At 41.0% G+C, this 16,296-nt stretch overlaps 2 protein-coding genes across 4 annotated transcripts in view; one reads left to right on the forward strand and one right to left on the reverse strand.

Moving 5' to 3' along the window:
• Mettl8 (methyltransferase like 8) overlaps nt 1–9,269 on the reverse strand; it is a 105,163-nt gene extending 95,894 nt beyond the window's left edge. The window contains exon 1 of the mRNA XM_031370575.1: nt 9,030–9,269. The gene's annotated coding sequence lies outside the window, so the exon portion shown is untranslated. The remainder of the gene's footprint in view (nt 1–9,029) is intronic.
• A 150-nt stretch (nt 9,270–9,419) lies between these two features.
• Nucleotides 9,420–16,296, forward strand: part of Dcaf17 (DDB1 and CUL4 associated factor 17) — a 30,786-nt gene continuing 23,909 nt past the window's right edge. For 2 of the 3 annotated variants that reach the window (XR_004118631.1, XM_031370578.1), the window contains exons 1-3: nt 9,431–9,797; nt 10,150–10,253; nt 13,683–13,773. Coding sequence is in view for 2 of the 3 variants with exons in the window: in XM_031370578.1 (XP_031226438.1) it covers nt 9,672–9,797; nt 10,150–10,253; nt 13,683–13,773 (321 nt within the window). In the remaining variant the exon portion in view is untranslated. Of the gene's footprint in view, nt 9,798–10,149; nt 10,254–13,682; nt 13,774–16,296 lie in introns of all 3 variants that reach the window. The other variant, XM_031370576.1, reaches the window with a different exon arrangement.

Genomic DNA, 16,296 nt, shown 5'->3' on the forward strand with positions numbered 1-16,296 from the left:
GCTGGCCTCGAACTCAGAAATCCACCTGCCTCTGCCTCCCAAGTGCTGGTATTAAAGGTGTGTGCCACAACCGCCTGGCTATAATACTCATTTTTTTGTTGTTGTTTTATTTTTTTTTGTTTTTTTCTTGTTTGTTTGTTTGTTTTTCGAGACAGGGTTTCTCTGTGTAGCCCTGGCTGTCCTGGAACTCACTCTGTAGACCAGGCTGGCCTCAAACTCAGAAATCCACCTGCCTCTGCCTCCCAAGCGCTGGTATTAAAGGCATGCGCCACCTTCACCCGGCTATAATACTCATTTTTATTGTTAGAATATTTTATAAATTTTAAAGAATATGACAAATTAAGAAAAAACAAAAGGTATGGCAGGTATTGAAGGGGAGTCTCTGGGAGGAGTTGGGGTACAAAAGGGAAACAAGAATGTAATATAACTCTATTTACTTAAAATGTTTTTAAATGTTAACAAATTCAGATAAATTGAAATCATGTATCTTTTCTCATCATAATGCAAGAAAACTTAAATCAATAAAAAAAAAAAAAAAAAAAAAAAAGAAAAAAACTGTCACAGTGGGCACCAAGCATGTATGTAGTGCACAGACATACATGCAGGCAAAACATTCATACACATAAAATAAGAAACAAATCTACTTTTAAATTCTAGTGAGGTTTTCTGTGGAACTTAAGTGGTTTTAAAATAAAAAGTACAAATAGCAAAAAAGAAAAAGAAAAGACATTTCTGAGTTATAAATCTTGCCTCACCAGCTATCAAGCTGTTACAAAACTGACTATAATAATTAGTCAGCTACTAGCTCAGAAAGAGAGAAAATAGAACAGAATGGAGGCCAGAAGCAGACTTAAACATGGTTCAGGTGTGTCCCCCAAAGGTTCGTGCACGGGAAGCTTAGTGTGAAGTGTTGAAAGGCATTAGAACCTTTAAGAACAGGGTTAGTGGAAGGTGAGCGGGCCGCTGGAGCACTGTTCCTGGGAAGGACTAATATAGTTTTCATCAGAACTCACTCAGTTTCTGGTTCTTAGAAAATGAGCAAGGGTGGCCTCTAAATCTCTCTAGCTTCCTGTTACCATACAATCTCTCATTCTCACCCATGTTCCCACCAGGATGCCGTCCACCATGTTGTGATGCAGCCAAGGTAGCTTTCCCACGAAGTCACACAAATTCAGCCAAAGGATCTTGGATTTCCAGCCTCCAGATGTAGGAATTAGATAAACTTCTTTATTAAGTGCCCAGCCTCAGACATTTTATTATAGCATCAGAAGACAGATAAAGTTACCACATGTATAATTTGATGTATAACAGAGCTAACACTGATGATCTACATAGAAATGAAGGCTACTCAATAATAAATGTTTCTGAGATAAATGACTACTTCTATATGAAAAATAATAAAATGGATCACTAACTTATATCATTCCCACATTTAATTAAAGACTTAAATGGAAAAGACACATTTTAAAAGTTTTTTTGTTGTTATTGTTGTTGTGTTTTGGAGGGGGAGAGGAGTCAAGACAGGGTTTCTCTGTGTAGTCATGGCTATCCTGGAACTCGCTCTGTAGACCAAACTGGCTTCAAACTCACAGAGCTTCATCTATCTCTGCCTCCTAAGTACTAGGATTAAAGGCATGTACCACCACCTGGCTTAAAGTTTCTTACAGGGGGATAATTTGTGACATCAAGTTAAGGGCTTCTTAAACAAGAATCACAATGTTTTAGCACCATAGAAAATTTCTAAATAAGTTAAAAGCTGCTTTTCTGTATAGTAACAAACTACCTCAGGCCCCTATCAGAGCAAGCACCCCCAACTGAGCCACAATCACAGCCTCATGGATTTCTCTTCCCATCCCTACCTATCCAATTACATTAAAATATTAGTGCAGAAGAAGGCCTGTGATTGGACAGGGAAAGGGAGGTGGAGCTAAGAGTTGCAGAGACAGAGAATATCTCAGGAGAAAAGAGAAGAGCCAAGATGGAGACAGGCAGACAGGAAGAAGAGCCAGATCCAGGATAGTTTTAATAACCACAGGTAATTATGATATCATAAAGGATAGAATATTTGGGATAATTTGTCTGATCTAGGTGGGCAGCTTTTAAATCAATTGGTTCTGAAATTATTGTAATGGCATCTTGTGAATTGAGAATTTATTGATACGTAAATCTGACTTATTAATTATAAGCTTCTAGAATTTTGTTTCTACAGGGTAAATGGGTGTTGTGGTGGCTGACCGTGGAGTGTATGGTCATTGCATGGGGCCCACAGGAGAGCTAGAGGGGCTGCCTGCAGTAGCAGAAAGCTTGCCAGTTGTTTTTTAATATCTCCTGCAACAAGAAGTCCTCTTTCCTGTGCTTCTGAAATACATCTGAAGCTAGGCATGGTAGTACACAGTTACAATCTTGGCATTCAGGAAGCTGAGGCAGGACAATCAGGACCTCAAGATGATCAGCCTAAATTACACAGTAAATTTGAGGCCAGTCTGAATCATATACAGTGAGACTTTTAAAATTAATAAAAACTAATTTTATTAAAGATGAAAGCAAATCTTCATACTAATGATATGGATATGTTCATGTTTGTTTTCAAGACTATCTCTCACTGTGTAGTCCTGGAGAGCCTGGAACTCACAGAAACCTGCCTCTCAAGGCATACTAGAATTAAATATACATCCAGCCCAGTAGCTGGAAATTATTATAATAATTATTATTATTAATTATTTATAGAAATAATTGAATCCCATTGCTAGGAAGATGGCTCAATGCGTATAAAGCACCTGTTGTGCAAACATGAAGACCTGACTTTGGCTCCTAACACCCACACAAAAAATGCAAGGAGTGGTTGTGCATATCTGTACCCAGCAAAGTAGGAGCAGAGATGTACAGACTGTCATACGTGAGCACAGGGTTCAATGAGAGACCCTGCCTCAAAGGTAATCAGAGAGAAAACACACTCACACTCATACACACATGGATACACATTTGCACATGCATATGCACAAGCATGCACATGCTACACATATAAATAAATTAATAAGAAAGAATTAAATCTTGGCCAAGTGATATTATAAGATATAGGACATCTTCCAAGTTTTTTTTCAGAGTTGCTATAGATTTTACAATTATCACTGCTGAGGATACCACTTTACATAAATACCTAGGACAAACTGGCAGGTGGCATGTTCAGGACCTCTTTAGATATTGTTGGAAATTCTGCCCTAATCACAAGCCAAAATCATTTCACAATTTATTTATGAAACTCGTCTGCAACCTAAACAGCAAATTTCAAATCAAACATTTTAACACTGTGTAGTCTAAGGATGTAATAATCTGATCCTCACATGCTGAGGCATGATGGTAGGACAATACAAAGATGTTTCCCATATTTAAACCGTTATGGTTCTGTAAGAACAGAAGAGCTTATATAGACAGTGCAAGTACTGCAATTCATACTATACAACAGCCTTGCATGTGAGCTAATACCTTTCAGGAAGTGTGTTCTGTGGTATAACAGCATGTGAAGTGTAACGTGTGCACGCTGTGTGTGCTCAGAACTAAGGCTGCAATGCACACACGTACTGCTAAAAACCTGTCAGATTCAACACACATTTGATCTTTGAATTCATTCTTGGTTGTGCATTCAGAAACCTTTTATTATGGCCAAATTTCTCATGGCCCCCACATTCAGACATATGATCCCATAACGAGGCGGGGAGGGGGAGGGAAATCCAGTTTAAGAAGCTGGGCCTACCAGTACACTCTTCACACTAGAGCCAAATGGATGTCATTCAAACAAACTAGAACATGCTACCCACCTCCTCAAAGCCTCTTGTGGCTTTCTGCCTCAACAGAACTAATTCAAACTCTTTCCTTCAGCCTGAAAGACTGGGCATGACTTGGTCCCTGCCTACTGCTCTGAGATTATCTCCATCCTGTACACAAAAGAGCCACACCAGCCTTCTGGACATTTTAGAACAAACCTACTTTGTTGTTACAAGCCTCAAGAATCCTGTAATTGAGCATCCCTTTCCCCGGATGTTTGCTTTTATTTGAGACAGGCCTCATGGTGCCATTCTATAGCCCAGGCTAGCCTCAAACTCACATGGACTTTGTGCCTCAACTTCTTGAGTGGTAGCTAGGATTACAAGCATGAGCCACCATGCCCTCTCTTTCTCGAGACCTTTGAAAGCTCCTCCTTTAAAGGGGCCTTCTCAGACCACTCTGGCTAAAGTGGGGCTCCCACTTTATTTATTTCTCTTACCTAAAAAATCTGTGTTTTCAGCCAATAATGACTAGATGCAATACTGAGTACTCTCTAACTAAGGGCCTCTCAATCTTCCTAATGCTGTGATCCTTAATACAGCTCCTTGTGGTGTGATGACCCCCCCCACCATAAAGTATTTCATTGCTACTTCATAACTGTAATTTTGCTACTGTTATGAATCATGTGAATATCTAATATGCAGGATATCTTATCTGCAACCCCTGTGAAAAGGTTGTTCAACCCCAAAAGGGTTTGAGGTTGAGAATGGCTCTAGCTGGTCCTCCTATCACAACCACTGTTATACCCTGTGCCAAAAAAGGTCCTAGCCCAGGCGGAGGACAGTAACTGTTGAACAATGATTTCCAATGGCCTTGCTTCAGATTTTTTTCCTGAGCAAATATTCAAGAGCCTAAGTGCTTAATATTTAGTTAAATCACCTTAAAAAAAAAAAAAAAGCAAATCATAGAAATAGAAAGCATTTTCCTAACTTCCAAATTCATGTTTTCTTGTCTTTAAAATATTCTGGATAAAATATAAGTACTTTGCTAACATAAAACAAAGAATGGGGGTGGGGTAAAAAAACGAACCAATATTTATTTTACTCTCCAACTAGAGAATCTGTAACAGTAGTTGTGTCTGTTGATGTTATTTCTACATATTAAAAAAAATACTACATATAAAAAACATTTTTTTTAGACAGAGCCTTACTATTCCACCTTAGCTGTCTGGAAGCTCACTCTATTGACCAGGCTGGACTCCAACTCTTAGAGATTCATCTTTCTCTGCCTCTTGAGTGTTAGCACTAAAAGTGTGCAGTACCACAACCAGCTGAAAAATACCTGCTTTAAAAGCAGAATTCATAGGTGGTTGTACTTCTCATTTCTACTGGGGCTTCCTATTGATTTAAAGAATAAGAGGGGACTAAGTCTTCATTGATGCTAAAAGCACTTACCTGCTGATCATAGGTTCTACACATTAGTTTTGTAGGCCATTCATTCATTCATTCATTCAATATGTATATGCATTAACTGTATTTTAAGTAGTATGCTAAACAGGCAGAACAATATCCCAGCTCATTTTTCTCCCCAGATTAGCTCAATGCAGTGTCACAAGCATATGCAAAGTACCATGGGGACATAGTCAGGGCTGCTTAGCTGGATGGGTCAAGGAAAGGATCCAAGGCAAGCAATACCATCTAAGAAGGGTCCTGAGCATGACAGCTAGAAGGAAGAATGCAAGGGGAGCTCTGTAGAACAATCTCAAACAGAAAGAATTGAGCAAGCAGACAAACATTAGGACAGAAACAGACAGAAGGACAGTCAAAAGACAGGCTGAGAACATAGCAAGGCAGAGATAGCACCATGTCCTTTACAGGACACTAGGGGCTCTGATCAACCCTCTGGGACTCATTAGGAATCTGGGCATGTATTCCCTACACTATGAGCCTGATAGCAAAACCTTTATTTTCACTTTGATTTAAAAAAAAAAAATCTTCAAAAAAGAAAAGGGAACTTTAATAAAAGAAAGGTCAGATCATCTAGATGACCACCTTTCTTTATCTGACTGCTGTTTTGGGTTTGGGGTCCCACAGTTGAGATTATGGGTGCACTACCCAACAAGCTGCATGCAGAGTAATTAACAAGTCCTGGCTAGTCTTATGTCAACTTGACACAATTAGAGTCAACTGTGAGAAGTAAACCTCAACTGAGAAAAATACCTCCATAACAGTAACTCTTAACCTGTGGGTTACAATCCCTTTTGGGGTTAAACAACCCTTTCACAGGGGTCACTTAAAACCATAGGAAAGGGGCTAGAAAGATGGCTCAGCGGTTAAGAGCATTGACTGCTCTTCCAAAGGTCCTGAGTTCAAATCCCAGCAACCACATAGTGGCTCACAACCATCTGTAATGAGATCTGATGCCCTCTTCTGGGGTGTCTGAAGAAAGCTACAGTGTACCTACATATAATAAATAAATAAATCTTTAAAAAAAACATAGGAAAACACAGAGATTTACATTATGATTCATAACAGTAGCAAAACGACAGTTATGAAGTAATAATGAGAATAATTTTATAGTTGGGGGTCACCAGGAGAAACTGAATTATACGGTCACAGCCTTAGGCTGTAGGCGGGTAGGCTTATAGGTCTTTTTCTTAATTACTGATAGATGGGGGAGGGCCCATCACACTGTGGGTGGTGCCATCTCTGAGCTGGTGGCCCTGGGTTCTAGAATAAAGCAGGATTAACAAACAATCCATGAGAAACAAGCCAGTAAGCAGCTCCCTTCCATGGCCTCTGCTGTCAGCTTCTGCCAGGGTTTCAGTCCCTGCCTTAGCTTCCATCAGTGAAATGGGATTCAGGATATATAAGCCAAATAAACCCTTTCTTGGTGTTTCATTATGGCAACAGAAAAGTAATTAGGACACATATTGTATGTGAATGGTGTTGTCCAGTGAGGGTCAAAGAAAGTCAAGACACATTGAGCAAGGGAAAGTCTCATCATGGGTTAAATAAAGACTGGGAGCACTGAATAATCTGTAACACTAGAAAGATGTGTATAGGTCTCATTGTAAGAGAAGTGTACCACGAAGGACAGGACAGACGGATTTGCTTTCTGAACTTGTTTTTTGTTTTGTTTTGTTTTGTTTTGTTTTGTTTTCGAGACAGAGTTTCTCTGTGTAGCTCTGGCTGTCCTGGAACTCACTTTGTAGACCAGGCTGGCCTTGAACTCAGAGATCCCCCTGCCTCTGCCTCCCAAGTGCTGGGATTAAAGGCATGTGCCACCATCACCCAGCTGCTTTTAAGGTCTAGTGAAACAGCATGAAAGATCACAAAGAGTAAGTGTTCACTTGAATTTACTGGTCACATTTCTCCGCTTCATTTAGTTTACAAATGTCTAGTTATTACAGTTGCATAAAAGCTACATAGGACTTTATATATGGTTTTATATTTGCATATACTTAACATACTAAAAATACTTTAACAATGAAAGACTCTGGGTTGGACTCTGCTTTGAGACGTTCTGCAGTGGGTAACTAGGAGCCATTAAGAATGATCTGACAGCTTTGTGCATTAGTGAAATCACTCTCCAAAAACTGCCACAGGTTGGGAATCTAGAATTTCCAAGTATAGGCAGAAAGAACAATCAGAAGGCTAATTAATAATGTGATAGAAAACGGGGAGGCATAAAACTACTGAGATGAAAAGACTGGACAGAAATAGAATCAAAAGTACTTGGTTGTGGGAGAGGCAAGGACAATCTAATGACTCTCCTTAGGGATCTCCGTGGTAAGATAAATACCACAGGAAGGGAACAGTCCAGAATGCTAGGTAACAAAGAACGGAGACTGCGCAAGCTGTCCATACTGTGTAGTCCTTCTTGCTCCCCCACAACACCAGCCTGCACGCTGGTCCAATGTGATGAAAGAAACCACTTACTATGATGGTTTAGAGGCCAAGCTTGATGCCACTCAGGAAAACCTGAAAAACACTGAGGCGACTGGCCTTGAGGTAGCACACCCTGCTAAGAATGGAAGTGAAGGAGAAGCATGTGAACAGACTTCTCAAGCTCAGAGTTCCCAGAGGATAAGCATTTGGATCTGGTAGAAACTGGGGAGACTTTGATCCCAACCATTACAGTGGAGCTGCAGGTGAGAGCGATGGCCATCATGTCTGAGGGGTGGTCTGCATCCAGCTGTTGACTAACTCCCTGCTGGGTCTTAATATGTGAAAGTGAATGAATTGAGGGTACAATCACAAATTGTTTTTGTTGTAATAGTCAAGTATAGTGGAGTCTTAGAAGTCATGTGAAAAACAAGCACAGAAACGAAGGCTTAGCCATGGTGGGAGAGCACAGAAAGACAAGAGCTGCAACAAGAAAGACAAGAAGGAAATGATGAGCACAATTCAGCAATGATTTGCATTTCACTTCAGCCAAAGAAAATCCAGCTATATTTTTTTGGGTTCCAGCGTTTCGGTGACAGCTGCATTCATGAATGACCAAATTAACTATTGTAGAGCTTTCTAAAAATATGCAAAGCACTCACTCCACCATATGCTATAAGCAAGTCATGAAATATCAGGGGAAAAAACTCCAACAAACCAACCAACCAAACAAACAAAAAAGTCAGACTCCGAAGGAAATGCATCAAGGGTAAAAAGTATTTTTCCCTTTAAAACAACAAAACTAAACTAAACTGTTAAATTTTGACCCAGCACATACATCCTGTATTGTACTTCTGTCGATCAGAAAGCTGGTGTGATTACTGACTTTTTCTTTAAGCACTTAAGATCACTGAGTGGCATGCCAAGTCTATGCAGACACCACACTAAAGGGGTTTACAATGAGGTAACAGGTCGCATTTGGTATACAGTTACGGAAATTTTTAGTGTGTTGGTAATTTTGAACGTACAGGCTGAGCTAGTTCACAGAGAATGGTATTTTTTACTTAGAGAAATCAATCTGGATTATCTTAGGCGTCCAATCAGAATGCAAACATTTCATAGTTTATTCCCTATAAGGGGGGAGGGGGGAATAGAAGGAGGAAAAAAACACAGCAATTACCACAAAACCAGTCAGGGTCCCCGCTGGCCACACAAGGGCGAGCCTTTGGGAAAGAGAAATTCAATCCTACTTTAGTGGGAAAACCAGCATCTTTCACCACTAATTACAATACAAAAGCATAGTATTTATACAACTAAATGTTTAAGTCAACCTCATCCACAACGTTCCATGTGAGGCTGAAGGGAAGCCACAGGGCGTACCTTTGGAGGGTCCCACGGGACACAACGCCCCCTTGGACACGTGGCCAGAGCCTTGCAGGGCCAAAGTAGGGATTGGCAGGCGTCCCACGACCAGGACAGAAAGGGACTGCTCCCTGGGTGCAGGACACACAGGTGAAGCGACACCACCAGGTGGCTGCACAGCGCCCCCAAAGCCACCCAGGTTTACCGCGTGCAGCCCGGAAGGCTACGCGACCCACTGCGCAGCCCTACGGCGCAGCCAATTAGGGCCCGGGAGAGGCGGGCTGGGGGCGGGGCGGGGCGGAGCGCGGACAGCCCTCGCTCTGCATGACGGAAATTGTAGTTCTGAAAAAGAAGCCGGGGTGGGGTCGGGGGGGGAGCAAGGGAAAGGCCCAGGGAACTACATTTCCGGGAGAGGGCGTGGCTACGGCGGGCCGCGACGTGCGTTGGCGATCCCGAGAGCAGAAAGAAGGGCCAGGACTGCGCCGTTGGTTCTGTTCCTTTGCGCCAAATCCGTGTGGCTTTTCCTCTTAGTCTCTGTCCCGAGTCCCCAGTGTGGGGCTCCCGCGTCAGCCTTCCCTTTAAGCTCGCGGGTGGTGGGTGCTACCCCTCGCAGGAGTGAGGGGCGCGCCCCTTCTGGGCCCTGCGGACCCCCGAGCCTCCATGGGCCGGACCCGGAAGGCCAATGTGTGCCGCAGGCTGAGTCGCCGGGCTCTGGGCTTCTACGCACGCGACGCGGGCGTGGTGCAGAGGACGAACCTGGGCATCCTGCGGGCGCTGGTGTGCCAGGTGATGCCCGCCGTAGTCGGGGTGCCCGAAGTCCAACCTCCTGCCGGGCTGCAGTTTTTTACGGACTCAGATTCTCCTTAGAGGGTCATAACGTGGGGAGGGGCATCTGTGTCCCGCAACTCGTAGGTCTGCCGTCTGGCTGTAGTTTTAAAAAGCTTCTTTTGCCTTCCTGCAAACAATCGATTCAAAACTTGGGCATCCAATTAAACCACCATCTATGGGCAGAGGGAGAAAAAAAAAAAAAAGAAGAAACAATGTACTTAAAAACTGTACATTTAAACTAGGCACCTAAAGTGGTTCCATAGCAGGGGGCTGAGTTCTTTTCTAAACTGAAATTCTTTGTATCTTGCAGGAGAGTACTAAGTTTAAGAATGTTTGGACAACTCATTCCAAGTCACCTATAGCCTATGAGAGAGGAAGAATATATTTTGACAATTACCGGTGCTGTGTCAGCAGGTAAATTTTTGGTGATGGTTTTTGCTCCAATCCACCTGACCCGTAGTTTTCCTAGAACCACGTGGCTTCTTTAATGAAATGGGAAGATGAAAAAAAAAACAAACAACAAAAAAAAAAACGAGTCCATAATAAAACTAGGTGGGAAGCGCATGAGATCTTAAAACCTCGTGAAATCTAAAGTTGCCGACTTCATCTTTGTGATTTTTTTTCACACAAAATTATACCATAGGCAAAATGATATGTTTCTCAGCACAGTTTGCTGGTTTATACCATTTAGAGATCAGAGTCGAGAAAACAGGTTGTGAAATAATTAGATGCTGCTTAAGGAGACAGGTATTTTGTTTTAGAAGTACTATTTTTTCCCCCAAGAGAAAAATATTCAAACAAAAGTATAGTATTTGTAGATAAATAATACTTAACAGTCAGCCTCCATCTATTCAAGGTCAGACCGAAGAGAACACCACTGTGAATTGATGTTCCCGTGCCCGTTACCTGGATTAAGAAATTATGGAATTGCCTCTCTATCTTTCACTTTGTGTCTGTAAAAATTCTGGGCATTTTTCTGTGTGTCAATCTTCAGAGGTATCCCTCAGGAGCCAACCACCTTGGTGTTGAGACAGGTTCTCCTTTCACTGGACTGGGAAGCTAGGATTCTGTTAGCCAGCCTGGCCGCAAGCCCTATGAATCTGCCTGGCTCCACCTCCACAACTCTGGGAAACCATCTAAACTTGGGTCCTCATGCGTGCGGGGCACCAGCTGAAGCTATCTCAGAAGGGATAAATAAAGCTAAGTTCTTTTCTTGTTGGGTCAGAAACTAGAAGTCAGAGAGACTAGTGATTTTTGAGGTTTGCCTTGACTCTGGTTGGTATCATTTTTTGGTTCTTTGGCAAATCGCCCAACCTACAATTTATTAGCCTTTAGCACTGGTGAATCTACCCATGTCCTTCCATTTGCCCTTGGGTATAACTTCCAATGATTTACCGACTGCACACATACTTGAAATTCTCCACATCTGTTGCAGATAAAGTCCATTTTATTGAAAAGAACTAGGGGCTGTTTCGTGACCTTCTTCTTTTCCCAGGCAATCTTCAAGTCGACTCCACGGAGCTGGTCACAGGAGTCGATGGATGCCGTGACTTCCCTAATAGTAAAAGATGAGCAGTTTAGGAAGCTGAGGGAACACTCAGGCCAGGAAAGAAAGATAAGGCCAATCCGGACCTTACAAAGAGAAGCATACTCAGGACCCTGTTATTCTACACTGTAGTTACACCCAAGGTAGAGCCTCTGTGGGAGCCCCAACTTTCATCTATACTAATGTATAGTATAGGTCAGCCCCAACAACACGTGGCTGGGGCTGGGTGAGAATCTCTCCAGCAATTGCCTTCTGAATCAGGGCAGCGGGGAAAGGAGCCTGGATTCAGTCATAACGGTTTAGAGCTGTGATACTATCTTCTTGAGCTAGAAGAAGGAACCCAGGGAACATGCCTGGATCAAACACTGTGGACTCCCACTGTTCCTACTGAGTCCTAGGAGGTTTTCTGGAATAAGTGCTTCTCCCTGTGCTTTTACGAAAACAACCAAAGGCTTTAAGTGGTTGTCCTTTTTTAATCATTTCTTCGGTTTTTCTGAAGACAGTGTCTATGAGCCTCCGATTCTAGCGATGGCAGTCTGGACATTCGCTTACATGTTCATGATGCCCATCATCTGCCTTGCAGTATTCACAGTGACTCTTAGGAACCATTTAATACCCAGGGTGTTGCCTTCCCAAGTCGGAGACAGTTGTTTTGATTTTTAAAAGTTCAGTCAGAGTAAATGCCATTGATCAGCATCGCAGTGATAAATGATACAGGTGTTCTTCAGCACGCTGTTGAGGAGGGCTGCACCCACAGGTAGAATCACATGAGATTGCTTTCACTCCTGTGACATTCAGTTTGATTTAAACCTTTTGAGTTACTGAGAGAATATCAGAGGTGAATAAAATGTCATCCTGGAAATTGTTTCTCTTCTCAGTAGTTGAACTTTAAAGTTCATTAGTTAAAAAGAAAAGAAGACATCTATGACTACATCTCAGTAGCTGTCAGAGAAGAGACTAGCTGGGGGTGGGGCAGGGGCCTGTAGCCTCAGCCCAGAGAAGCTGAGGCAAGGAGGACTGCTTGAGAACAGACTTGGCAACCATAGCAAGATTGTTTGGAAACTAAGCATCAAGGGTACAGTTTTCACTTTTTAGGTAAAGAGGGAGTATACAGTTCTGGGGAGGGGAAGACGGAGGGGCAGACATGGGCAGAGTGCCTGAAATGTTTCCCAGGCCAGCTTCAAGTTGCTGGAAGATATATGTTGAAAGATGGTAGAAATAGACACATATTTAATACTTATGAAAGGAATAAAATAGACATAAAGAGTGTGTCTCTTTTTGTATCCACAAATGCTCATTCAAAATCATATATCTTAGTCAGAGTAACTGTGCTATTAGGAAACACCATGATCAAATAAACTTGGAGAAGAAAGGGTTTATTTGGCTTATGCTTCTACATCACTATTCATCCCTGAAGGAAGTCAGAACAGGAGCTCAAACATGACAGGAACCTGGAGCTGATACAGAGGAATGCTGCTTACCGACTTGCTCACTCTGGCTTGTTCAGCCTACTTCATATAGAACCCAGGACCACCAGCCTAGGGATGGTATACCCACAATGGTACACTCATCAGTCACTAATTAAGAAAATGTCTACAGGCTTTCCTACAGCCTGTTCTTATAGACATTTTCTTACTTGGGGTTTCCTCTTCTCTGGTTACTCTCGTGTGTGTATGTATGAAATTGACATAAAACTAGCTAACACATAATGGGGCTTTTTTTTTTTAAATCTGTATATTATCCTTCTTAAGAGTAATAAAATAAACGTAGTGAATTCAACAGACATTTACAGTAAATGTTTAAGGATTTAGTTAAGAATTCAGTAGAATAGCATTTTGTAATGCAATCTCCAAGTAACTTTATTTACATAAGGAAAATCTGGAAGATAAACCAAAATATATGTTTGTTTTAAGTGATTTATTTTTTTAAATTTTATTTATGTGTATGCATCTGTGTAAGTGAAGGTCCCTAGGCATTGGATGCCCTGGACCTGGGATTACAGATTGTTGTATGCTTCCTCATGTGGGTGGTAGGAACCAAACTTGAGTCTTCTGGAAGAGTAGCAAGTGCTCTTAGCTGGAGAACCATCGCTCTTGATTTTTTTTTTTTTTTACATTTTTTTCTTGTGTTTGTATATTATAAATTTGTGATTAGAAAAAAAACAGAACAGTTAAGGAAAACAATAGAAAATTGGAATCTGGGGCTACAGACATGTAAAAGAAATGTCTCAAATCTGAGCAAAGACCACCTCAGTTTAAAACTAATAATAATCATGCTTTTTTTCTTTTTCCCCCCAGTGTTGCATCAGAGCCAAGAAAACTTTATGAAATGCCAAAATGTTCCAAATCAGAAAAAATTGAGGATGCTTTATTATGGGAATGCCCAGTGGTGAGATTTCTTTCTAGAGCATTGGTTTTTAAAGCTTTCCCCACACTTAAATGTTTGTTCACTTGTTTATTTTTACATTTACTTCATTTTTTAAAAAGAATTCTATGTGTGAGTACTATATTTACATAATTTCTGCCTCACCCTCTTCCCATTTCAATTCCTTCTATGTTCCCCTCTTCACACCTTTTCTCAAGTTCATAGCCTCATCTTGATCATTGTACGTGCTTTTCACCTGGGGTGGGGCTTCCTAAGATTTCCCTATCCACATTGGGATGTCAGCTAGTGTTGCCATTGTGCAGGTCTTAGTGAGATTTCATGGATACAAGTCCTTGTCACCAGGACACACAAAAGAGAAGTAGGAACTGAGTTCCAAAAGTTGTCTGCTGACCTCCCCATATGTGCTTGCACATGTGCTCACGTGCACACACACACACACACATACACAGATACACAGACACATGCACACATACAGATACACACATGTAATATTTTTTTAATCAGTATTTAGAATTCATTATTTATTTTGAGCAGACTCATATATGAGCCCAGGCTGACTTAAGATTTGATTTATAGCTGAGCATGGGCTTGAAGCTTGGACTTCATCCACCCCTGACTGCTGTGTTCAGTTTATTATGCAAAATTTTAAATTAGAGATAATTTGTAAATTTTGAAAAGCTAGAAACTGATTAAAAATTTATAACACTATAAGGTAGTTTACAGTCGTCCTTAGTGTTTAAGGTCATTCCACCCCTGTACTAAGACTAATTGTTGTGAGAGCAACTATTATGTGGATTTTTGAAAGTAGGTAAATTCCAGCTATGACTGTAGTTAGGAAAATAATAGTATAAAAATCAAAACTACACTACCAAAGTCATACCCTTAGACCAGTGTTGCCCCAACAGTGCCCATCAGGACACTGTTTCCTTGGGACGTTAGCATCCAGAGACCACAAAAGCTAGGAGTAATTGGTCTGGAGGGGAAAATAAATATGGGACATTGAAAGTTACAAGGATGTTTGTAAGTCTCCTCCTCAGTCTTTAACATGGCTGTTTTGTTTTTTGGTTTTTGGGTTTTTTTTAAGATTTATTTATTTATGTATATGTGTACACACTGTAGCTTTACAGTTAGTTGTGAGCTTTCATCTGGTTGTTGGGAGTTGACTTTAGGACCTCTGCTTGCTCCAGTCAACCCTCCTGGCTTGCTCAGTCCCTGCTCGCTCAGGCCCAAAGATTCATTTGTTATTTATTATAAATAAGTACACTGTAACTGTCTTCAGATACACCAGAAGAGGGCATCAGATCTCATTATGGGTGGTTGTGAGCTACCATGTGGTTGCTGGGATTTGAACTCGGGACCTTCAGAAGAACAGGCGGTGCTCTTACCCGCTGAGCCATCTCTCCAGCCCAACACGGCTGTTTCTAATACTGCTAGCAAACACAATGCTTGTCAAGCCACCATCACACCAAACTCTTTTAATCACAGCCCTCTTTTGAGGGACAATTCATCTTTTTAAGTTTTCCATAACATTGTTTCTAAGAAACCCTCTCAAGAAGTTCTGCAGCAAATTAATCAGGTCTGTAAGTCTGGCCGGTTACTCCTCAAGAGAAGAGAACTCCCAGTCGGTAACCAACACTACTGTCGAAACCATGAACAGCAATATTCTGAGTTTAATGTTAAATTTTTTTCTAGGCTGTTGTTTTCCCATAAAGCTATAATTTTTTTAACTATTACCTCCCCATAATTACTCTTTTCATCGAAACCTCCTTTTTAAAAATTAGAAAGTTAGAAGCCTGTTTTTTTCCTCTTTAATTGAAAGCTGTAAATAATTGTGCCTTAAACCATTTAGAGCCTTTTAATCTATTTTCTTGAGGGGAGATTAGAGAGATGATAGATTTCTTAATTGAGAAAGATTAAATATACCAATGCAAACACCCAAAATATAGAGCAGTCCTGGAAAAATAAAGCTCACCTACTCTCATCCCATAAACACTTAAGTGATTTTGTTTTTATTTGTGGTGACACAACATTTTTTATGAAGAACTCAGAGGAACACTGCATTATTAATATATGAATACAAAACTACTTTAACATTAGTACTCTGTTTATTTTGTTTTGTTTCTGAAATAATGTATAAAATGCCACTTTTGGTTTAAGAAAAAAGTGCAAACCTATAATATATATTTGTTTCAATTGTCTCTCTAATAGACTAAATAGGGATGGTAGATATTTTAAAACCTTAAGATCTATATGAAATGATACATAAGTCATTGTAGTATAAAAGCATTCATGCCATTGCCTATGAGTTAAGTATAAGTGACTAGTACATTTGAAAATCACAGCATCAGCATGAATGCAGGCGGACCAGTTCACAATTTGCTGCAAAGGGTCTGCCTGAGAAATAACAACAATAAATGGAGCCAAACAGACTAAAAGCCAATGGTTGCTTCGCTGGAGATTGAGAGGGAAGACAGCTTTTGAGGAGACCAACAGCTGCGTATTTCCTGTTCATGTTTTACATAAACA

The sequence above is a fragment of the Mastomys coucha genome, unplaced genomic scaffold (genome assembly GCF_008632895.1).
Source record: "Mastomys coucha isolate ucsf_1 unplaced genomic scaffold, UCSF_Mcou_1 pScaffold15, whole genome shotgun sequence".
In the NCBI taxonomy this organism is placed as follows: Eukaryota; Metazoa; Chordata; class Mammalia; order Rodentia; family Muridae; genus Mastomys; species Mastomys coucha.